The 25,757-nt window shown below is 33.3% G+C and overlaps 1 protein-coding gene across 5 annotated transcripts in view; it reads right to left on the minus strand.

The window, feature by feature from the left end:
- The window catches only part of Cadps (calcium-dependent secretion activator 1), a 103,421-nt gene that overhangs the window by 72,125 nt on the left and 5,539 nt on the right, over window positions 1–25,757 (minus strand). For 4 of the 5 annotated variants that reach the window (XM_089241806.1, XM_089241804.1, XM_089241808.1 and 1 more), the window contains exons 4-9: window positions 14,895–15,014; window positions 8,448–8,538; window positions 7,910–8,031; window positions 3,539–3,650; window positions 3,239–3,378; window positions 2,619–2,685 (exon numbers count right to left, since the gene is read on the minus strand). In XM_089241806.1, coding sequence (XP_089097932.1) covers window positions 2,619–2,685; window positions 3,239–3,378; window positions 3,539–3,650; window positions 7,910–8,031; window positions 8,448–8,538; window positions 14,895–15,014 — 652 coding nt within the window. The remainder of the gene's footprint in view (window positions 1–2,618; window positions 2,686–3,238; window positions 3,379–3,538; window positions 3,651–7,909; window positions 8,032–8,447; window positions 8,539–14,894; window positions 15,015–25,757) is intronic. The other variant, XM_089241807.1, reaches the window with a different exon arrangement.

Consider the following 25,757-nt stretch of genomic DNA (forward strand, 5'->3'; position numbering starts at 1 on the left):
TTTTGATGTATGGGCTCAAGAATGATATGGGAAAACAACAGTGTCACTCTAACAGTTACGGTTACAGTGAGAAAATTTCGAAAATATCAAATGACAACACCAATTTTTTTGTACTGGAATGTGATCTCCATTGTGAAAAACCCTAAATAGCGTTCGAACGGCAACTGTAGCATGAAAATCACCGGCGGTAGATAGGCTAAAAGTGAGAACAACCAATAAGGACAGAGAAGCAGCATAAAATAAAGCATTTTATTGTGTTTCACAAATTTTCCACATGACCTTGTGGAGGACTAATCAGGCTGTGATCTCAGCCGAAGAAACGGTGTGACGAATGAAACGAACATTAATGCTCTGGTGCACGGCAAAGTCCTTTTTACTTTTTCCTTGCCTAGCTCCGGGGATTTTCGTGCTACAGGTGCCATTTCAACGCTATTTAGTGTTTTTCAGCATGGAGATCGCATTCCAATGCAAAAAACTTGGTGTTGCCATTTGATATTTTCGAAATTTTCTCACTGTAACCGTAACTGTTAGAGTGACACTGTTGTTTTCCATATCATTCTTGAGCGCATACCTCAAAATACCTTATACCAAAATTTCATTCAGTTTCTGTGAATGGTATGATAGTTAGGGGCCCATATGTCGGGATAGTTTTTTTATAATCACCCCATATATTTAAATTTTTTACAGGGCGAGCAACGTCGCCAGGTATCAGATAGTTACAAATAAAACCTTCTAGTAAAAAGTTCTCAATCATGAATAATATAGGCCTATATGTAACCAACAGTTTGTTAGTCTTATCCTTCTTTGATGTTTGAAGTATAGAGAAAATCTGGTAAGTAATAAAGTAATAAAATATATTTCACTTTAATAAGAGAATAATAAATGGGTCGTTCTCATGAAATCGGACAAAAATTAAAATAATGTTAAAAACAAAAATGTCAACCGAAATTATTCTTGAGGACATTTCTTTACCTGCTAATAAATGAAATATCGTCAGCAATGAAGTTTGTTAAAAATTCATGGTGGAAAAAAAATAACTTCAATTTAGCCATGTTTAGAGATAGGCAATATTCATAATTGTATTATGCACCAAATTATTTATGATTGAATATTGTTCCTGGTTTCATACTGAGACAGTGTTATGAAACCAGAGGGGAAGTCTGTAAAGGTCAAGGGCAGTCATCTCGGTAAATGTAGGTGGCACCGCTCATGTGGCGAGTAGAGTTTGAGAGTTGTTTGAATGAAGGAGTTGCAATGTCAACCATGCGGTGTGTGTTGCTTTGTAGGCACAGTTTTCTAATGATGTAAATTTCTATTCCTTTCCCGTAAATAAATTTAGTATACCCAACCGTAGGAGCCTACAATTTCTATTTCTTTTTTCATTTGTGTTTCTTGTTTCTTTTTTCTTTATCAATTTTAGGGGGAAAACTGATTTCTAATTTGTCTCTGTTTTGCTAGAGCATGAGTTGCATTCTCAAAGCAAAGTCTTTAGATGTCACTTGATGCCAGGAGAAAGGCATTTTTACATGTTTTGCAATATTGATCAAAAACAAAGCATTTGCTTTTCAGAAACAATACAGTCTCTGAACTGAAAAATGTGGTGAAGTGAAAATAATTTTCAATTTTATATTTCTCACAAAAAAATAAATAAATAAAAATAAAATAGCCAGGGGAAGGACATTTATTAAAAATACTCACCTCTTTTTTCCTGAATAAATCTTAATTTGTGAATAAATTTACAATTCCAATTTATTTAAAATGAGGTTCATGTGATGGTTACATTCTTCTTAACCATCTCAACACAAAATTTCATAGGCGGCAACTGCTGTTGTAAGACTTGAACCTATGTTTTCCAAATGTCATGAATGGAGAAAAAAAAACTGGGGAAATGTTTAATTGGGTATAAACTATTGACAAAAAAAAGGTGAAATATGAAAATATGCTAGTCCTAAAAATAGTACTAATATTATAATATACTAGTACTAATATTATAATATACTAGTACTAATATTATTGAAAAGAAAAGGAAAATAATTTTGTTTTAGGGTAGAAAGTTATTTTAAAAAATTGAAAAATGGGCTGGGAACATAGCCAGGAGAAGGGCATTTCACTATCAAATGAAAATTTGTTCAAGTAAATTTTAAAAATGTGTTGATGTAAAAATTAAAAACAGAGTGGCAACTTTTTAGAAGATGGAATATAAATAAAGAATGACAAAAAAAGTTTTCAAATATCTTTAATATAAACTGCTGGGGCTTTTTTAACAATTAGGCTAATTTTTAGGCCAATTTCGTGAGAATGACCAAAATCCAAAAAAAAAAAAAAGAAATAAAAAAAATTTTTCAAAAAATAATGTACTCAGAAAAAAGTCAATATTTGGTAAACTTTTGTTTTTACAGAGTATTTAGTGATTATAAATGAATGACACCACTACTACCTAACTGTACATACATCTTATTAACATTCTTCTGGAGAATTTACATGAATGACATGCTCACCGAAAGCTGTTTGATTTCAACAAAATCATAAATAACATAACTGTAGCAAAAGGGGAAAAAATATAGCCTGAATAGATCTTGAAACACATAAACTGCATTACAATAAAAAAAATTACAAACCTGCACCAAAATAAAATACCGCTTCTTCCACTTCTTCCAAACTTGCTTCCCCTGTGCAAAAAGGTATCTGAAAAGGGACAACAATGCAACCCATCACTGAGAATTGACATTAAAACCTTAGAAATGAACAGCAATCACAGGTATGCTTATGATTACTGATAAAAAATAAAAGATAACGGATCCTAATCATACAAATCAAAACAGTTCCTGAAAAAGATCATAGACTGTTTCAAGAAAAGCCTATAATTTAAGTACATATTTTTTGCTGTGATATAAATATGTAGAAAAAAAAAAATTTTACCACTTTTTGAGATATTCAATTTTAAAGTCAGTTTTTATTCAATTTTAACTTTAAAATTGAATAAAAACTGAAAAAGTTGCTTTTTCATTACACACACAGATGTGCTGTGTAATACTTGAACTTTTAACTTATGAAATAACCTGTGTAGAAGAGGCAGAAAAATTTTGCTATTTAGTTCTTAGAGCCCCCCCCCCCCCCACTGTTTGATGTTATTCATTACGGATTCATAAAAGGGTACATATATTATTATATATTAGGCATTTTTTACCTTATTTGAATATAGATGTAATAAAGCTGTTTTAACCACACAAATACATACCCACAGTGCTTCATATTCAAAGGCTTGTCCATTCTGACAACAATTTTGATGCGCAGATCTTGGTCGGCAGCATTTTTCGGTACCACCATTTTATGCCATTCAGGTGATTTAGGACTTAAAGGGGTTGGCTTAATAATAACCTAAAATAAAGATTTCAAGAATTATGTAGTGTGATACTGTTATCGTCAGTAACTATATGAAAATATAAAAAGACTGTACTTATTATCATTTCATACGTATATTCAGTTGTTATATTTTCACTACTGCTAATTGATAGAATTTTCAAATTGGTAAGCTCACTTTTCCCAATTCTTTATCATCCAAACTTAATAATCCGGGGCTTTCTGTATATAATTTCACTTTTACTATAGGCAATGGATGTGTGGTAGTAAAATCGCCTTGTGTGTCCCACCTGGATACAAAACATATTCATGGCATAATGAAAAACCAGGAAATGCATGAAAATAATAAATTCATTCAAAATAAAGTGGGGGTCCCAATCTTTCATAAATACAAATACAAATACAAGGCCACAACAGGCAAAATGCCCAACGAGGTGGCTGAGAAAAAGATGACCATAACAAGTATGGATGTCATATATTACTGAAATACAGCAACCCAATTAAAAACGCAATCACAAAAATTACAGTCGAATCTTGTTTTAACGAATACCGTTATAGCAAAAAAACTCATTTTAACGAATACTTTTTAATCCTTCAGATAAGTTTACATAGGAACAATACAAAAACCTAAACCAACCCAATTAACTCAAAAATCTAATTTATATTGACCGACTGTGGAAGGACTTGTAGTCCCTTGGTGTCACAGTGTCTGTGTCATTGTAATGTCTTTTATTTATTTTTTTTATTTATGTTCTTTTTCTGTCTTTCTCGGTTGTCTTGATTGTATGTTTTATGTGTTGTGTTCAGTCCAATAAAAAAAATTCCTTTATAACAAAATTTCGTTATAACGAACTAATTCCTCCGGTCTCTTGGAGTTCATTATAACAGGATTTGACTGTATAAACAATATATATATATATATATACACACACATGATAAAATACTATACAATGCCCATAAAATGTATTTATGGTTGTCTTATTCTATGTATGGATAGCTTCTCGAGTTACCCCAACATGTTTATCGTATTCATTTTTAAATGTGTCAATTGTATTAGAATTTACTACCTCTGGCGGTAAGCTATTCCATTTTTTAACAACCCTATTAGAGAAAAATTCCTTGTGACACCATAACCTAAAATTGTCCCTTATCAATCGAGACTGACGTACGCTGGTAAAAGCAGTTGATTGACAGTGAATTAATAAATCATGTGGTCCATCTTATCCATATCATTGAAAATTTTGAACACGCCGATCATATCTCCCTGACATCTGTGTCCATCCAATGTAAACATATTCAAAAAATGAAGTCTCTCTTCATAACGCAAGCCGCATGTGCCAAAGAGGACTTCTTCTTCAACGTGTAGCTCTTCTCTGCACCCCTTCAACCAAGTCTATGTTCCTCCATAGGTATAGTCTCCAAAACCTTACAGCATACTCCAGTCCAGGACGAACTAAGCCTCAGAAAAGCGAAGGAATGACTTTAGGAAAACGTGAAGACACTTTTTTAAAAATAAAACCGAGCATTCTATTTGTTTTTTTTACCACCGCTGAACAATGTTCAGAAAACCTAAGCCACTCGTCAATGAGAATTCCCAAATTGGTCAACCTAGTTGCATCCGGGATAGTGACACCATTCAACTCATAAGAGGAACGTGGGTTGTTCGAACCGAAATTAATGACTATGCACTCATCACTAAACTTCATACTCAATTCATTTTCCCATGTTACAATCCTGTTCAAGTTGGTCTGGAGCAACTCCCTATCGCTTTGATTCCCAACTACCCCCCCCCCCCTACCAGCTTCATGTCATCTGTGAATTTGTTAACAATCCCATCGATACCCTGATCGAGTTTATTGATAAAAAGTGAAAAAAAAGTATGGGTCCCAGGACACTACCTTGAGGAACTTCACTAGTGACGCTTGTCCAATCAGAGAATTCCCCGTTCACCATAACCATTGTGATCTATCTCTCAACCACAATTATATCCAATTCATCAAGTTGCCCCCAATACCAATCTCGTGTAAACGCTTCAAGTGTTTACCATGTTGGACCCAATCGAATGCCTTCTGGAAATCAAGGTAAACAAGATCTATATTTTTGCCCTTGCCCAAAGCCTTAGTCACATGATCATAGAAGCAAAGGAGGTTAGTTACACATGACTTCCCCTTCCTGGACCCATGCTGATTATCCGACAATACACTATTCTCGTCTAGCCACTTCACCAATTGTTTTTCATAGTAATTTCCGAAATTTTCGAGAGGGAGCTTGTCAAACTCACTGGACACAGCCTCTCTACTACCCCTTTTTAAATATCGGAACATTAGCAAGTTTCCAATCCCTTTGGACGATACCCGCAGCAACAGTGCACCTGTAAATCTGCGCGACTGTGGCCCCAACAATTCATTAGCACATTCCCTGAGGACCCTAGGATAGATATCATCTGGTCCTGGTGCTTTGTTCGCACATAAATTTTTTAGGAGATTTAGGACCTCCACATCTTCTACTTGAATAGGGTTGGGGATTTTATTACTCCATAAAACAACCGTACATTAAATATTGTGTTCTTCATTAAAAACCGATGCGAAAAACCCATTGAAAGCACTACACATACCTACATTACTCTCTACCCTAGACCCTCCTATTGAGGGGGGGCCACTGTCTCCTTACATCAATTATTGGAATATCCCTTATTGTTTTCTTCAACGCCTTTCTTTTTTCAGTAAAGAATGACAGGTCACTTCGTCCACTTTTATACCCTCTGAATGCTCTTTTCTTTACAAGGTAAAGGTTATGCACACTATCCGTGAGCCATAGGGGGCGCGATGTACAAACACATTAACTTCTGCTAACCTTTCTCTCAGAACATCAAAGTCAGTTCTCCGAAAACAAGGAACCAGTCTTTTGTCTTTTTTTATCAACCTTACCCGAACAAAACTTACAAAGAAAACTGACGACACGGTGATCACTGAAAACACCCCCCCCCCGAAACATGTTCAACAACAAGATCCTCGGAACTAGTGAGAACTAAATCCAAAATAGCAGTCCCCTAGTGGCTTCTGATACATACTGATACAAAAAATTATCTAGCACCAACTTAAGAAAGTCTGTGTCATATTCCAGCTGGGAGATTCTTCCAATCTATATCCGGGTAATTGAAATCACCTAGTATTACATATGTAGGTGCATTATGTAGCTTAGATATGTAGGAAATTTCATCATGAAGTTTGGTGATGTAGTTTGGATCCCTATTTGGTGGATTGTAACAAACCCCAACAATAAGTTTATGATGTCTTTTGTTTTCAAGCTCAACCCATATAGTTTCAATATCACTTCTCTGCACGTTACACTCTCCAGTCTTCAAACATGATTTCACGTATATCAGCACTCCACACCCTTTCTTATCTGATCTATCTCTTAAAAAAGTATTATATCCAGAGATGCGTAAGAAAGATTCATCCCCCATCATTTGCCCAAAATTCTGTAATGGCTATAAGATCCAGGCCCTCCACAGCTATCATAGTTTCTAAAAAATCTTTTTTTATTACCCAAGCTCCTGGCATTTATTAGCACACATTTTAATTTGCCCTGTGATTTAGTATCAATCAAGAAGTCATCCAAGTAAGAAGTGAGTAATTCTCCGTCAGTACTGTTGTGATTATCATTAACTAACCCGCATTCCCAACTACGTGGTCTGGAAGCAAATAACCTGACCCAAGCCTATATCATAAACCTCCCAGACCCCCCTCTTATTCAGATGAATTCCATCTAAACAAAGCCACCTATTGATACATGCTGGAAGCTCCAAGAACTTGACCCCAAGTGAGGAGCAAATGGCCTTCTAAATTGACTTGGTGGATCCTACTCCTACAGTCCCACTACCCGGAATGTGGCAGTACCAGAATCACTGCCACACATCTGAATCCCCCCCCCCCTCCCCTAGCAGATAATAGTAAATCCTGGTACTCTGACATTGACTCACTAATATCTGCTGCTACCTGATTCGTTACCACCCACACGATTACACGTAACTTTTGGCAATGAAAACGTCTCAACGTTGCTAATCTTCCCCCAGGAAGACAACAGCGTTCATAACCCAGAAAATCCCTACACACTCTGTTGCTTTTTTAGTTCCCTAACCATAGAATCACTGATGATTAAACCCCTATCATTATCCCCCTCTACCTCATCATCCACGACCACCCATTCACCCTCTAAACTGTTGTTGTTCGTGGAGATTCAAGTACCACATACTGTGTACCATATACACCTGTGCATCTCCTTCAAATGTGTAAAGTTAAAAAATGTGTGTGCTCATAAAATTAGAAGAAAAAATTTTAAAGAAAATGTTTTTTGAAAATAAGCTTTTGTACCCTCTTGTTTATAGTGCCATAAATAACGTCTTCATTTTTTTAGAATAATTTTACTCCTGATTATTTTTTAATCATTCCTGAATAGCCTGCTATCCACCCTCATGGGTAGGTGCACTATGAACTGGGAACCACTAAAATAAAGTAACACTATAAAACATAAAATATGAGCCACTGACATGGGTTTTGAAGCCTCTGCATGATCTGTCTGGAGTTTTTCACCTCCTTCAACTTCCATGGTGCAGTAGACAATTCTGTTTGGGGCAAGGGATTTCAATCCTTTCACTTCCATCACCACAACCTTAGAGAAATAATTGATACAGGATTAACTATCCATTGTATACATGCAAAATGGTACAAAAAAAAGCTCAAAACTTAGCGGATATTAAAAAATGCACACTGAATTGAGCATTGGAGTGTAGAGGAAGTAATAAGGAACTTAATAGAACTTTCTATGAATTTTAAAAGCTATTGTGAAGATAAAATAAAAATAATCAAATGAAAAGGGAATTATTCTATATGTCTTATTGAATTTTAAGGTAAAATATAAATTAGTGTAAAACTCATAAACTGGTGGCTGTTATGTGATCACCAGGTGTTGTTGATGAATCAGCAACATGCTATCTACATTGAAAGTTCAAAACATATGTACAATGCATAAACATAAGTATCAAAACACCTGTATCAAAAATATTGGAACTAATTCTCGAATCTCACCTCTAAGGTGAATGTAAGAACTACATCAGTTTTCGATAGCAAAGTTTCTCCATCTTCAGCAAGACCCTCTTTGGATAAGGATGATTGACTCCTAGAAAATATATAACATATGAATAAAAATACAAATTTATACATAATTGCTCTTCTGAAAAGTCAACAAATTGAATTCTATAAGATAGAAAAAAATATATGAAATCATATTTGTTGTTTTTATATATATATTTAATCATGTTTCTAAACTTTTGAGCATTCATCTTGGCTGATAAACGTCCATAAAAAAAAAAGGTTTGTACTTATGATTTAACAAGACTGGGTTAAAACCTCAGCTAAGCAGGGTCACATTTTTGTGATGACAAGCGTCTAAAACTGATTTAAACAATCAAAAGACTTGATGGTTAATGACGTAATTAATGAATTAAGTTTTTTTGCCACAACAGATATGTCAAATAACAAGAAACATTCCTTAGACAGATTAATTTTTTTTACGTCCAAAACATGGATTTATTATAATTGAAATTTTTTTGTCTGCATAAGATGCTATGACATAGTTGAATTAAATTACTACACATCATCTGATAGCACACAACTAATTTTGCTCCTTTATTTATACCTAAAAAAATTCTTGGCATAGATCCAAATCCAAAGTTTGAAAATACTCTTCCAATCAAAGCTGAGCAAGACTCGATAGCCAAAGCATTGCTAGTTTCACAAGTTCAGATGAAACCTTAATTGTGTGTGCAAAACTATTGCATTTAAAAATTCCTTTCCACTCAATTATAGGATTAGATATTCTTCCTGTTGTACTAAGAATAAGAAGTAGAAGTAAAGGAGTTTTTCAAGCGCAGTATGCAAGCGATACCTGTTCATCTTTTCTGCACCTGATTCGAGCTAAATAACTTTACATATTAGTAAGTCCTTCAACTTTGTATTTTGGTTATAACATATATTTTAATACTATGTCCAATAACAGTATTATTTCAAGTTTCTGGAATTATCTAAATAATTTAATAACAAAAAAATTAGCATTACATATGCAACATAAAATCATTTTCAAGTCCATTTCTTTAGAAGAAGAGTACAGTAGATAATTATATAGTCAAACCTTGTTAGTGCGTCAACTGGGTAACATATCACTACACATATCATGTCAGGTCACTTTTTGGACATCCCAATTGTCCTCTACGGGGTTCTAATGTTATTAAACCCCTGATAATACGTCATCCCACTCAGCTTAAGGAGTCACTTTTGTCAAAGAACTTTTTCGAAAATTACCATTCAAATCAGAAACTCTTCATACAATATGCGTGATAAGTTCAATGTCCACTCTCGATAGTTTCATGCCAAAGATCTACCTAGCAATTCAAGCAGAAGACAAAGAAGCCTTCGTTTCTCCCCCACCCTGTTCACTACAGGCTTTTTGACAGATTCCCTCAACATTGGGCGACTTTTTGGGAATGATTCAGCGGAAATTTTTTCTTTCTTGGCAAGTTGCAATTCTTGGTCACTTCTGCTGAAAAAGTGTCCTTGGCAGAAGAAATTCAGTTTTTTGTTTTTTTAGAGAAAAAATTTTTTTTTTAAGCCGCTCAATATTTTTCTCTACATTTTGGCGTTTTAAACAAAAATCTTAGCTGGATGATTGTCAAGCATCTGTAACCCAATGTGTTCATCCCACAGTCTCTCTCTCTCAGGATGTTCTCAAAAATTAAAAAAAATCTTGTTCACCTTTAAAGACAAAGCAGCGTTATAGTGGAGGGATATAAAAAATCGACATATTAAGAAAGTTTGTATCAGAACTGGAAAGTAAAATAAACAGACAAGGCCGTCTTAAGAGCATCATGGGTCCCGGGCCAAGGAATTTTTCTGAGACACTACTTGGCAAATTCTCGAAAATTTCAATCAGTTTTCATTACTCTGAGGGCCCGGGCCACGCCCGATTGAGTTCACGCATTAAGACAGCACTGCAGACAAAGACACCCATTTTCTATCTTCTTTAGAGAAAAGGATCCTTCTTCAACTATCAATTCAATACAAACAAAACTTGCCAGTATTTTTTTCAATAAAAAATAAGCAGTTTTTCTTTTGAACTCATAAAGAATATTTTATTTTCATCTAATGGCGTTCCAAATTGCCATACAAGATGACAATACTTTGGTTTCCATAAACAAGAGGAATCTGTGAATTTTTAAAAATTGAAAAAGGTAATATTTTTGTGTTATTCAAATACATAATTATGTAGCAAATACACATTAATTGATTAAGAAAAACTTGAGTAATAAATTTGCATGACTATACTCGTTTGAATAACTTAAATTTGGTTTTTTCTGCATGAATGCATCAATAGGAAGACAGAAATCAGCGGGGCCATGGCTTACTCCGTTTAGCGAGTCACTCTGCTTACGTGGTCACATTTTTGGGCTCCCAAGAGTGACTTAGTAATGAGGTTTGACTGTATATTGCTTGCAATAATTATAAAGTAGGAAATTATTTAATCCTAATATGTATCTGTTACTCATAAAATATTATTTATTATTAATATCATTAGCAATCAATTCATGTATATGTGTTTTCAATAGGTATTTTTATATTAAAAAACAGTTTTGACAGAGGATTTTTGATGCAACAATTTAAACTGCAGTTAAAACTGCCAAAAACTGTCATGTATCAAAAACCTGCTAACCCTGCAGCTAAGATACGGAAACCATTTAGCAACTGCAGTCGATACCCACCCCCATTGTTCCACAGAAAAACAGACGTTATATTGGGAGATTGTAACATCAAAAGTTTGAAAAAAAATTAGCTCCTTAAAGACAGTTCCATATATGGACAGAATAAAAATATAATATTCATTTTATTATAATACAAGCAACTTTAATGAAGAAACATTAAGTTAGAAAATAATAATAAAAACTTCACCAATTTATTGCATGCATGCATGTACTTACAGTATGCACTGAAGTCAAACACACTCTGATTTGGTTCATTTATTTGTAAAAAGAGGGAAGGGCAGGGCAGAGCTGAGCTCAAATTTCATATTGGTTTAACGATCCTTTTAGGTCATTACACTGAATGAAAAATAACAAGGGATGAATAGGAAAATAATTGGAACTTATCAGATCAGTCGTTATAAGGAAATGGTCACAATAATGCATGGCTGTTATAACAAGTGTCGAATGTATGAGAAACCAGTTTTATAGGTTTGATTAGCAAGGTGTATAAAATGATCATAATACAAAAAAAGAGAATTATATTTTGAAATATGTTCAAAAGTTTAAGATATAAGTAACACAACGAATAACACAATTATTAATTTCCATAACTTATTATGATTTTATTCTTAAGCAAAAAAAAATTAAGAACTTTGCACGTAAATGCAAATTGTGTATGGTTTGCTGTTAACATTTCTTAATAATTATTTGTAATATATATATATATATATATAATTTGTTCGTTGTCTTAATTAAAACCCTATTATTGTGATTTCCATAAAAGAGGAGGGCTGATAGAGCTCTGGCTAGGGAATTGGTAAATATGTTTCATTCTTTTTTATTATCTACCACATTCCTTGGCATAATTGCTGCAATTAGAAAAAGGAATGTATATGAGGTGTATGTACAATTAAGTAAAAAATTTTCAATGTAAATACTGCATCAGCATAAGCATGGCACCTTTCCAGGATAGAATTTAATTTTATATAATTACTGTTTTCTTGTATTTCAACCAATTTTTTTAATAGAAAATGCTTGCTAAATGCTTAACTTGGACCTTAAAACCTATTCTGAACAGTTGAAATGAAATTTAATAATTTCACATGTCCAGCAATACCTTAGCGAACAAAGATAATTTGTTCTGGAATTATATGTGTTGTTAGCGGAAACACAATTTCCCATAGGTTTCTATGGAAACTGAAAAATTTGTTTTGGATGCTGCCAAAAATTTAAAAATAAATTTTATAAAACAGTAAAAAAAGTGCTATAAAAAGACAAAAAATGACAGAAGGCTGGGATGAATAGTTTTACAATTGGAAGAAGGAGAATTTAAAGGAAGATGTAAAAGACTAAAAAAAAGTGCATATATTTTACACTATGTACTCAACCCAGCTCATTTCTCTGTCTCATACATAGAGATGGAAAAACATAAGATATTGGATAGGCAAATGTTCAGTTCAAAATGGTCCATTTTGACTGGTTCCAGGTCAAAATGGCTCTAGTTATCATTTGGATCCCATGATATACAGAATAGCTTGTACGATAATTGATTATTTCTGATTACCACAATGTTTGGCAAATATACATGGTAATGAGTAAGATACTTTTCTTTCTAGTGATTCTACATTTTTATGTGTAAGTTTAGCTTTTTTCTAAATTCAAGAATTCTAGCTTTTTCCATGCATTGTAGAGTAGCATGAAAAAATTCACAAAATAAAATAAATAAAAAATATAAGAAAATGGAGAGCAATAAATGGTGCAAAAATAAATATTTGAGTTTCTTTGATTCAGAAACTCCAGGCTGCAGAAATCCTCTGCTAAACAAACTTCATAAGGAGATGCTGAACCTTCTGCCTTATAGAACAGACTTTTTAACATCTGCTTTTCACATCATATTATTCCAAATACTTTTGGAAACTAAATTTTACAGGTCGATTAATTGATAATTCTGACAATCATCATCACAAAATTGAAAACAAAATTATCTTGAGAGCATCATGAAAGCTTAGCAGCATATCAATTCATGGAAATTTATTTCATTTCTAATAATGGATACTAAATTATATTTTTTTGGTTATATTATAAGCCAGTACGTTCGATACCCGGTTTGTCGTTGCCAAAACTTTCCTGACGCAAGGGTACAACAGAAGCTGCCACATGACCACAGAAAAAGATTTCTGCCACAGGGAGTCCCACAACAAGGGGTTAGCACACCAACCTCTCGGTGAGTATAAAAAAAAAGCCATTCGAAATCAGCAATAAATTGTAGGTCCCAGTCTAATTAGCCCTCATGCGCAGAAAATGATTTTGGTGAGACTAAAATAATCAAATGATCAAATAAGCCAGCATTTCAGCATTTCTCAACCTATGGTCTGAGGAACCAGAGGTGGTCCTTGATGATAATACAGATGATCTGCAAGCAGACTTGATAACTAAATTCTCATTGAATAGATAACTATTCAATTGCAAAACTGATATTAATACCGTACTAGCTTCAAATAAAAAACTAGACTCTCATGGTTTGAGTGACCATATTTCATTGAGAAAATTGTTTGGAAAATTGCAATCCCACAACACAAGTATTGTAAATTGCAATGTATATTGCAATATATATATATATATATATATATGAGATATTTTGCTAATTGTTGCAGACACATGCAATCAATTTTCAACAAAATTTTTAATTATTGCAGAAATTAAAGGCTATTGCACATCAGAGTAAAAAAAAAAATATTGCACAAAAAAACATTGAAACCTGGTGATCACACTTCAATTGAGGAGAAAATATGGAAAATTGGGATCTTGAATATGACAAAATACAGACCATCCCTAATTGTTGCTGAAAACTTCATCATAACATGGCAAAATCACCAATTAATTCTGAAATTGCTAAAAAGTCACTAACCAGATGTTAGGGGGTAACCAGATCCAAGGGGGCTTTTTAGAAATTGCAGATGAAATGCAGATCCCGGGGGAAAAAAAATTTAAAAATAAGATAAATAAATGTGTGAGATGAAAATTATCTACGTTTACAATTTTAGTGAAGATAACAGATCAAAATGAACTTCATTGAAAAACGAGGAAAACTGAACTGTGTATAAAAAGGTTGGTCCAACCAAAATTACAAAAATGTCACGTTAAACATGGGTCATATAGTCACACTACGCACTCATAGTGGCCTGTAAAAATGTTTTAGACATTTCACTGGTCATTGGGCACAAGAAAGTTGAGAAATGCTAAATCATAATCATAAAAAATTCATAATTTTTTTTCCAGACCACATTTATATATTAAATTTATGTGTCGAAAATGTAAGTATCAAACGAAAGTCAAAATCACATAATCAAGCTGAATTTTTAAAAAGAATTAAGATTTTAACCTGCATTTTTTTCTTAAATATTAAGACATATTTGTGTCAGATAAAATGCAAAAAAAAAGGTGGCTTGAATAGGGTTACTAACCATCGCAATATATATATTTTTTGAAAATAAAGAAAAGAAAAAAAAGAAAAATTCATTCTATAAAAGAAATTTTTAAATGAAACTATGTGTTTATAATCATACTAAAAAAAAATAAAGTGTTGAATTGATGGAAAGAAAAAGAAATAATAGAATAAAAAATCAAAAGCAAAAAAAAGAGGTGCTAATAATAAGCACGTGTAATGCATTGCAGTGAAAGAAGAAAAAAATAACTTGCACTATTTAAGTAAGGCAAATAAAGAAAATAAAAAGCATCATACATAAAACTAAAAGTGAAGAACACTGCATTATAAATGATAATCCAAATAGGAGCTTGAAGGCACATGACTAGTTTGAGCAAGTTACAATCAGACCATACTAAGGCAGGGCAGCACAGGCAGCTAAAAATAAGCCAAGGGGAAATATATTGAAAATTATATTCACTCAGATATGAAATGAGGAATAACAAAATGGCAAAAAAATAGTTTTGTAACTCAAAAACAAAACTTAAAATAAATATGGAATACCACTTATGAAATTGAGTACATTTTTAATAAGAAACACAGATGTTTGCCTTATTATCAAAAGCTGATTTGATGAAGAAACAGAAAAATCTCAATGAAGTTCTTATATAAATTTCTGAGAAATTTTAAGTTAATAGTGTCAGGACTGGACACACATAAAAAAACAATTTAGTCTCCAACCAAATCGTTGAGGAGCTAAAGATTTTTTTTTTTTTTGAAAAAAATAGCCAATTTATTTTTTTCAAATTTCTGGGACTCGGTATACCCTTTCTATGTCATTAGACATGCTGACATGAAAATTATGAAAATTTCATGTTGTCATCAGTTTCCATGCATAGAAAATTCTGAGCTTCAATAACAATATTTTAGCTGCCAGGGCCACTTGGCACCTGGAATTAATCTAGTCCCGATATTAACACTGTCCTGATTTATTCAGTTAGACTACAGTATGAGCAATTAGATATGTTTTATTAAGTTACCAGTTACAGAGGAAAAAAAAAGAAAGAAATTGAGACAAATGCCATCACTAATATGAAAATTTCAATTAGAAAGCATGCTTCAAATTATTATATCCCTTTCACAATCCAAATTTTGAATATTTGTAAATATATAACTCGGGAAAAAAATCTAAAATTATTTCTAAATTACATATATTTTTTTTAAATAAAGTATAAAAAGTTGCATGTGTTTTTAAATAAAGTATAAAAGTAAAGCTTTGTGCATGTAATTGAAGCTTTGAATCAATACATTTTTAACTCTTATTTTTGCAAAAAACTTAAAGACTGTTATCTCAAAACACTGTGAAGGTGTTTACCAAAGTAGATCTTTTTATTAGAGATGAGAATATAATAATCAATAATGTTATATGCCACACAGACATCTTATTAGAGGCATTGTTCATGGATTAAATTGATGAATCTTGATCAAATTTACTTACCATCATTTAAGAGTAATCATAATAAGGGTCATGATATAATATACACTATCTACCAATAAGTATTTGGACACCTGTGATAGAAAAGAAAAACTAACTTTATTCAAAATCAATAGCTGGTAGAGCCTCCACGAGAGGCAATTACAGCGTGAACCCTCCGGGGCATACTTTCCACAAGTTCTTGTGTGACGGCTAGTGGTATTTTCTTCCACTCGGCTTGGAGAAGACATGTCAGTTCCTTCACCGATTTTGGACGGGTAGGGCACCCCTTAATTCGGCGATCCAACTCGTCCCAGAGGTTCTCGATAGGGTTCAGGTCTGGGCTCTGGGCAGGCCAGTCCATTCGATGGACCCCCATTGGCACCATACCAAGCCTTGGTTAATCTCGCAGTATGACAGCTGGCATTGTCGTCCTGGAAGTAACAGGGGTTCACCCCGTAAAACTGCCACAACGTAGGAAGCACATTGTCATCCAAAATAGTGCAGTAGGCATCGGCGTTGAGCTTACCATGAATGGGGACAAAGGGTCCCAGTCCATACCAGGAGAAACACCCCCAGACCATAATTCCACCTCCGCCGAACTTGACTGTTGGCACAATGCATTCTGACAGGAGACGTTCTCCAGGCAGACGCCAGACACAGACCCTGCATCCGAACGGTAGAGGGTGAACCTAGATTCGTCACTCCAAAGAACCCGTTTCCACTGATCTACGGTCCAATTTCGATGTGCTTTGCACCACATTAACCGAGCAACGCGGTTGGACTTTGTGATCAAAGGCTTATGGGCAGCAGCACGACCATGAAAACCAATCAGATGTGCTTCCTTACGGATGGTATTCATTGAAACAATACTCCCGGATGCCTGTTGAAACTCCTCGCGGATGAGGGCCATTGGTTGGGTGCGGTTCTTCCGAATTTCTCTGGACAGCACCCGTCGGTCTCTATCTCCTAGTTTCGTTGGTCTGCCGACTCGGGGCAAATTCCGACAATCACAGCTCACCTTCCACTTCTTAATCACATAGGCCACTGTCGATTTTGGGTACTTCAGCATGCTAGATATATCCCTTAAGGATCGGTCATTTTTGTGATACCAGATAATTATACCTTTCTCGAAATCAGAGAGCTCCGAACTGCGCGGCATCTTGTATGCGACTAATGCCGATGTTGTTTCCTACACGATATATACCGGCGGAGGGCGTGGCGTATCTCAGGACCGCAGATATCGTCATTTGCATAGGTGTCTAAATACTTATTGGTAGATAGTGTAGTACCTCAATGCAAAAGTGATGAATAGCCAAAACGATTTAAGCATTAAAAAAGGTTTCACTACCACAGGTTATTATTTGCTCACTGTGCTTTTTGTTCCAATTATAGTACAGCATAATATTTTTTTACAACATGGAAATAAATTATTCTAATAAATTTTGTTTTCAGCAAATATTTGTCACGTGTTGTTGCTCCTCAAGTTTTTTATGTGTTTTTACAGAAATAACTTCACCTTATCCTTTCCCTTTCAACACTGATGTCATATGTAGTGTATGAAAAAAAAACAAGGAAAAAAAAAGTAAGGGAGAAATCTCATTATTAAAACCGAGTAGAGTAACAGATTCTATGTTTAATATAACTTCAGTAAAGTCTCCCCCATTCCACCTTGCTTCCTTTTCTGGAAACTAAGTTATTAAAACAATGAATCTTTACTGAATTATGTTGCAAAATGTATGAAATAAATTTTTATATGCCTTTCCAGCATTTCGGGTATTTGAAGTCACCAAACTCCATTTATTTCAGCAAAATATTTAAAAACATTTTTATCACAAAAAACCCCTCACATATTACAGTTATGCACACTGAGAATTTCCTGTTGATTTTACTCAAAAAGGAAACATATCTTAATGCAAATACTTTGTTCTTTCAAGTTTGCCATAGAAAAATTTACAAAAAATGACAGAAGTTTAAAAACAAACATTGACTATGCAACCTTTCCTCAGGCTCCTTTCAGACAGAGCAGGAGTGCCCACTTCTGCTTACAGCCACGCCATTTCCACAGACCCGCTAACACTCGAGAACTGCTGTTGGAATTCTTTCAGATGTAGCAGAAGAAAGGAATCACCCATTTTCAGACAAAATGTTTGAGCAGGTGTCAGGTTATGAGTGGCAGACCTGTTTCACCTGTGAGAGCAATTGGGCATTGGTTTCTATGCATCTCTTCATTCACAGTGGATCTCCCATGCCCACTTCAGTTGTTTCTGGGGGGTACTAGTGGGCATTGTATCAATTAATTTTGTGTGATTTTTAAAATGATTTTTGCTTCAGGTTAATGTTATGTATTTTTGACTGAATTTTCATTTACACAACACTTTGTTGTGTAAATGAAAATGAATTGTGTAATGCATAAAAAAATTCATGTAATTTTCATTAAAAAATATTTGTGTGACAATTATTTCTGGGAACTTTCAAAATGTCTAAGGCACATTCTACATTGGTGCGATACTACAGATACTACAGGAGACGAAGCTTGCAACTGGAGACGGATCGGTTAAAAACCTGAATTTCAGGTTTTTTAACAAATATGCATCGAGTTGCATGCTTGCAGTATTGCACCAGCGTGCACCCTGCCTAATGATGTATGTATAATACTATTTTTCAAAATTTAATTAATTTAAATTACAATTTTTTTATGATTTTTACAAAAATTTTATTTTAATTTTTTATTGGTTTTTTTTTTTTTCACTTTCTACTTGTTCATCCACATATCATGAAATATTTTAAACAGAAAAAATTCTAAATTGTTTTTGTCAGGTGGTAGGTGTGTTAGATTTCATGTGTGCAAATCGTAATTTCTAAGCAGTAAAATAAAATGAATAATTTTATATTGATCAAGACGTTATATACAAAAATTAAAATTAATGCCTACTTTTTTTTAAATTTCTCAAATATATTATTTAAGGTATTAAAATTATTTTTTATCAACTGAAAAACACAAAAGCAATGTCTAATTATTTAAAACTTCTCAAATATGTTATTGAAGTTATCTGTAATTAATTAGTAATATTAATTAATAAATATTAATTAAAATCATCAAATTAATTATTTTTCTAAAATTCTTTTTAGAAAATCGATTGAAAAATTCTTTTTTAAAATTAGACATTAATTAATTATTAATTTCATTACTTAATTACTGATTTCTTGAATAACATGTTTGAGAAGTTTGAAAATTGAGCATTAGCACGACCTTCATTTTTCATTAATATAAATAAATTAATTATAAAGTAAAAATCACCAAACTAATGCCCAATTATTTCAAACTTTTTTACTTCATTTTGAACAAAAAATTTTTACTTTCACATAAAGCATATAAAAATTATGCAATGCAGCCACCGATTGAAAGAACAGTAAAGATTGGGTTAATCAGAAAAACAAACATTAGTCACCAATTAATTGTAATTGTTGTAAATAGAAACTGTTATGGAGCATGAAATAGAATATGAATATAATGAGATTTATATTCATTGCGCACAATAACTTTTTTTCCTTTAAACTCAGCACAACCCGGCCTATCACCATGGGCAATTTATACAGAGTGAGTTGTGCCGGAAGTGTGAGTATGTGTACCTAACACTCTGGGTTTGTTGTGTTTGATGAAAATTTTCTGATGGGAAGGGGAGACATTTCTAGCAGTTTCTTCCCCCCACGGTGTGTGAAAAAGTTTTCAGAAGCAGGTGCGCCCACCCATTCACACGGGATGCCCGCTCCATCTGAAAGAGGCCTCAAGGATGCTGCCTTATGCAAAGGGTAGTTACGTACATGCACCAAGTGGAAGCAGACAGAAGCAACACCTTCCTGAAGAAAAACATAAATTCATTAAGAGCATTCTCTCAATCACTATACGGAGAGTCATCACAGATTTGTGCCTCATTTTTGTTATTAATTATGTTTCCCTAATTTTTTTTAAACACAACTTCCTTATTCATTCAGCTGCTGTTAAAATGACTTATACCAAGTGTGTCCAACCAGTTGGGTTTTCTGGCCACATCCAGAGAAGGAAAAACTGTTTTGGGCTGCACTTGAGATGTAAAATATGAAGGATAGTAGCTAAAGGAATTTCTTTGAGAGACTTCAAAGCCAAACTCATCATTCTACCTTCCCCACTTACAAGCAAACATATCATATTTCTAGACACAACCACTTCTAGGTTGCAATATTCTTACTCAACACCTCAAAATATAATAAAACCCCTCTTTTGGGGACACCGGTACAAAAAAAAAATTCTATGTACGAGGGGTGACGACATTTGAGGGGGGTTGTTACTAAAGAGTTTTTCTTAAAAAATTATTATTATTATTTGGCTGTAAAAGAAGGACGATAGTTAAGCAGGATTCCACTGTATATTCCTAAACCTGTCTAAAAATAGGCTGAAATGAAATATGCCTGAGAATTTAATTATGTACAGGTTTTTTTTGTGATAAATGAATATTTTAAAAATATACAAATACAACTTGACCCGAGTAGTATTTATAGTAAGGTAAAACACAAATGATAAAAATAACATCATGATGTATCTTAAAATCTTATGCAGCATTTAAGGACAGAAAACATGAAAAATTTCTTCTTCATATTTATTTCCATTACCAATCATAATCCCCTGTTTCTAAACAATTTTAGCTTCACCCCTTCAGATATTGCATAACTTGAAATGTGATCGGCATTCTTAAAAGTATAACGTACATTTAAAAAAATTTCAGATGATACTGAAGAAAATCACACACATAAATCTGTTTAATTATTTGCTTATATGCTTTTCCACAGAAAAAAAACTAAATTAAATATATTAATTAAAGCAAATAAATCAGAACATTCAAGAAGCATAAATTTTTTTTTGTCCATGCAAGACAAAATATTATTTCAAAAGAAAATCATGCAAACCATGCAAAAAATAAAAATCATGAGGCAAAAGAAAACAAAAAAAAACATTCTCCTAACAGCAACTACCTGCCTTAGAACAGTTCTGCGTCGACTAGTATATGCAGCATTTAAAAAAAGACAAACACAGATCATTAATATGAAAAGAAATAAAACATTTAAATTGTAATTAACAAAAACTTCAACAACACTACAAATTAATTATCTACAAAAAATAACACAGAACATAATTGCTGTTGCTAATTTCATGAACAATAGTCTATGATTAATGATATACTGATGTCATGCTAAGAATGCATATTGCAAGACCATGAATAATTTTTGATGAAAAAAAGACGAAAAAAAAAAGGAATTCTAATGTTAGATAGATAGAACTGCTCAAAATACTGGACTGCAATTAGCAACTTGCTTCCTTTGCCTCAAATGAAGGTGGGCAAAATTCTAATGCTACACGTTTTCCCAAAGTTTAGAAAGATGACATCAAATATAGAATTAAAATGACAATTTAACCAACTGTCAGACAAGGTTTTCTTAAATTTTTGTCTTTAAAAGACAGTGCTGTCTAACATGAGATAAAAAAATGGCTGTATTGTGATAGTTACCATATGCCCCTCCTCCCCCACTATCCTGCGTGTATCCATATGAATAATTGAATGTATATGTCTGTTTCAAAGTTTGATGAGCTAAGAAATTTTGTTACTGTTCCAAGATGTTTGGTAGCTGAACTCCACAAGTTCTGCATAAAGTGGTAAATAAACTTTGCAAGAGTAACCTGAAGGCCACAAAGCAAAATGTTTAACACTATTCTGCAAAGGAACCCTAATATGACTGTGAATGGTTGTGTGAAATTGCCATAATAATGTTTTCTACACAGAAGAGTTCTTTTTTCTTCTTTGCTTGAAATTCTTCCTGATATTGTTCTGTGATGTACATTATAGTTTTTTGTATATCTGGTTTTTTGGCCTGAAAAGGGTGGCTATATGGAGGGAGATCGTTCTCTTTCCCCAGCAGTGTAGATAAATCATTGCAACTGTGATATCACAGTGCATAAAAACACAAAAACCCTTTTCTAAGGAATTAATAAAATCTTTCATCTTGAAAACTCTTTGTTTAACCAAGGATAAAATTATATGGAACATGAAAACCGAAAATAAAAACGTTAAATTAACACACAAGCAGTATTACTCAAACTGTAATTGATGATTCAAAACACAAGTGTAATTCTAATACTGTAATAAAGTAATACTCTTATTTATACAGGGCAATGGAATATTACCATCATTAACATGACTTGCTGTTATTTTTTTTCATTACAGTAATAAAAAAAATTACCTCCTCAAAAAATGAAGGTTGTCTTTTAGGCAAAATCATCTTAATGAGGTAAATAAGATAATTGGTGCTCCAGTGAATAAATTATTCTTTATTTATTCATAATAAAGTTTAATAAATGAAAATCAAAAGGAAATATTCTTTTTTATGGGTAAGAGATATAGTAAATTGCAAGTGAGAATAAGCAAAATCCCTTTGATCAATTGCCATAGTTTGCCCAAAATGAGAATACCATAGTTTGCAAGCCTATTATACAAAAAGATGCCCAGTTTGTCCAAAATATGCTTCCATTGTATCGTTTTATATAAAACAGTTGCCTTCATAAAAATGCTAAAGACTTGATACACATGAAAATGTTTTGTAATTCATACACAACATAAATAATTTGGGAACAAGAGAACTAAAAAAATAAGCATACCTATATATATATAATTTATTTTATATCTGTCTGTACAGACAATTTCTATACAAATCTACAATTTTAGACCGACCATCAGCAAATTTTATATATATACAAAATAGAGACTGGATTGAATGATAGGGCTACTTTAAAAGTTAGTTGGAACTGGATAAATGCCCGAAATGGGCAAAAATTGTCGGGCAACAGTGGTTTCTGGGCCCCAACAATCACTTTCGGAATGTTTACTTTAGTTACAGTGACTCCCTAGCAATGCGTTTCAGACATGCATATGCCTGTACAATGGTTTGTGACTTCTTCAATGATGCCAGTATTACACATGATAGTTTATGCCTTCATAGTGGTTTGTCACTTTTTCAATCCTCCCAGTAATTGAAGAAAACCCGGGCAGCACCAGGTATTATAGCTAGTCACACTTAATAATAAAAAAACTCGCCAGCTTAACAGTATAAAAAAGTTTAAAAAAAAAAAAAACATGTGAATAAAATAAAAATACCATACAAAATTATTCATTATATTTTTAAAAAATTGCTACTAAATATGAGATATTCTTAATAAAGCTAAACATAGATTGTGTGTAAGATTACCTGGATCGGCTGTCCGCAGCAAATAATACAAAAAATTCAGTTCAGTTAACTCATACTCAAAGTCATATAAATAGACTATCTTTCATAATTACAGAATTAAGAAATTGTCAGATTTAATTCTAATTAGAAATCATCAGTTTATTTTAATACAGGGTAGTCATAAAACACCTTTCCCTATAAACAAGCCTCTTAAGCAGGGGGTCTAGGGGGTCTTCAACCTTTCAGACATGGCGGGCCAAACTGAAACTTCCCTCGAAACCTGCAGGCCACTAACTCATGCAATTTAGTGACATCTTAATAAATGGGGCCAATGAGGCTCTGAGTGAAACAGGGACAAAAATAATTTGAAGAATTTTATTTATTCTCACATTATTTCTTTTATTAATTATCAACTTTGATTAGTTCTGAAATATATTTTTTTTCACTAATTTTGAAAAAGTTTTTGATTGATTACTGATTAAAAATTAATTAATTCTAAGATTAATTTTAATCTGAAACCACTTTTTTGTAGTTTTTCATTTTGGTAATTCTGAAATTATTTTCCTTCCCAATATATCTCGAAATTATTTCTTTCAATAATAATATGCAATTATTCTCTTATTGGTTGTGAAATAATTTCTATCAGAAACTACAAAATTATTTCTCTTATTGATAAAGAAGTTATGTTTTCACTAATTCTTAAATTATTTGTTTCAAAAATTCAAACATTAATTTTATTAATTCTGAGTTTTCATCAGTTTTTCCGGAATTATTTCTATCTGGATTGTAGAATTAATCGTTTTTCAATGTTTTAACCATTTTCTGAAAATGACCAGCAGGCCACCACTCAGAGGGCTATGTGTTGAAACCCCTGCCCTAGAGGCTGCAAAACGCAAGGTATGTGAATGGTGAACAAAATTTAGTATAATGTTCAAAGATTGCCGCTGTGGTGGTCGAGTGGTCATAGTGACGGACTTGCATCGCGGGGACACGGGTTCGAGCCCCACCGTCGCCACAGTGGTGGTCGGCTGAAGTTGGTTTTCTGTGGTTCCCAACTTCGAGGTGCAAATGCGAGCCGATCTCCATGTTAAAAAGTCTCGCCACAGAGAGCCAATATTCAGTCACTACACATCACTCACTTCATTTCTGAGATATAGATGGCAGCACTGAAAAATCATACACAACACTGGATACGCACTCAGACTGTTAGGTACACACACTTACACTTCCGGCACAACTCACTAGGTAGTGAATTGCCCATGGCGATAGACCTGAGTTGTGCTCGGCTCGAGAAAAAGAGAGAAAAAAGAAAAGTGTTAAAAGATTGTGTTGATGGCATTAAGAATGCCTTTATGGCAGGGCTTGAAAATTTTTTTAAAAAATTTAGGTGCCAGCCAAATTTCATACGAGCCAAGCATTTTTCTCAACCAGTTCAAAATAGTGTATTTTTTTACTTGTCTAGGACTTAAGGACTCCTTTGCATACAAGTAGACGTGCTCACAATTTCTGAAACTTTTGTGCTATCCTTAGATTCCAATTCAATTATCATACATGATCACTTTAGGTGCCGATGCCAATTCTTCAGTCATCGTGGGGACCTGGTGCATGAGATTTGTCAAGCCCTGAATCTATAATTACTGTTATGGTGTACTGAATTTAAAAAAATTCACAGCAACACCATATTTTTTTTTCAGACTGTTGAAAACATGAAAAAAATGGTGGAATTTTTCTTTCACCTCAAAACACAATTGTGCATCCTAAAACATAAGGCGTTATAAAGAAATTCTTTATGAGAGAGAAGGTCTTTACAGTGATGACATAGCGGTAGATATTTGGACGTCTTTGATGTATGTACCATAGAGGTAGAAACATGCAGAACTACACATTTAAAATGACTTTTTTTATGTATGAACCATCCTATATATGCTCAACCATTACAACCATAAAAAAGTTATTTCACGCATAAAATTTAAAACAGTCAAAAGATATGATACAATAAATTGATTGGAAAAGAATTTAGAATCAACATTATCCAGCAAATAAAAATATTATGGTGTGAAGTTGATAAATTTTTACTGAAAAAAATTGAAGAATTGCCAGAAAATGCTGACCACACAGATTTTGAAACATTGAAGACTACACAGATTTTGAAACATTGAAGACTACACAGATTTTGAAACATTGAAGACTACAGATGTTTAACAATAATCAGTAGAAATTCTCGCAAATGAGTCTAATACAGTGAGGTTAGCAATTCATGTTTGAATCCCTCAGGACTGCACATGCATGAAATTGCTAGATAGACTTACATAAAAAATACTGTATCACAATTCGACATTACTTCACAAAGGATTGGTGTCTAATCGTGAGGCATCTCGCGCGTACTTCACAAAGCTATTCTTAAGAAGTTCCCAGGTATAAAGTTGATATTAATAAGTATTGTCCTGTTCAAT

The sequence above is a fragment of the Pholcus phalangioides genome, unplaced genomic scaffold (genome assembly GCF_987345545.1).
Source record: "Pholcus phalangioides strain wild (caught in Gottingen) unplaced genomic scaffold, Ppha-v1.0 ptg000014l_1, whole genome shotgun sequence".
NCBI classification, from domain to species: Eukaryota; Metazoa; Arthropoda; class Arachnida; order Araneae; family Pholcidae; genus Pholcus; species Pholcus phalangioides.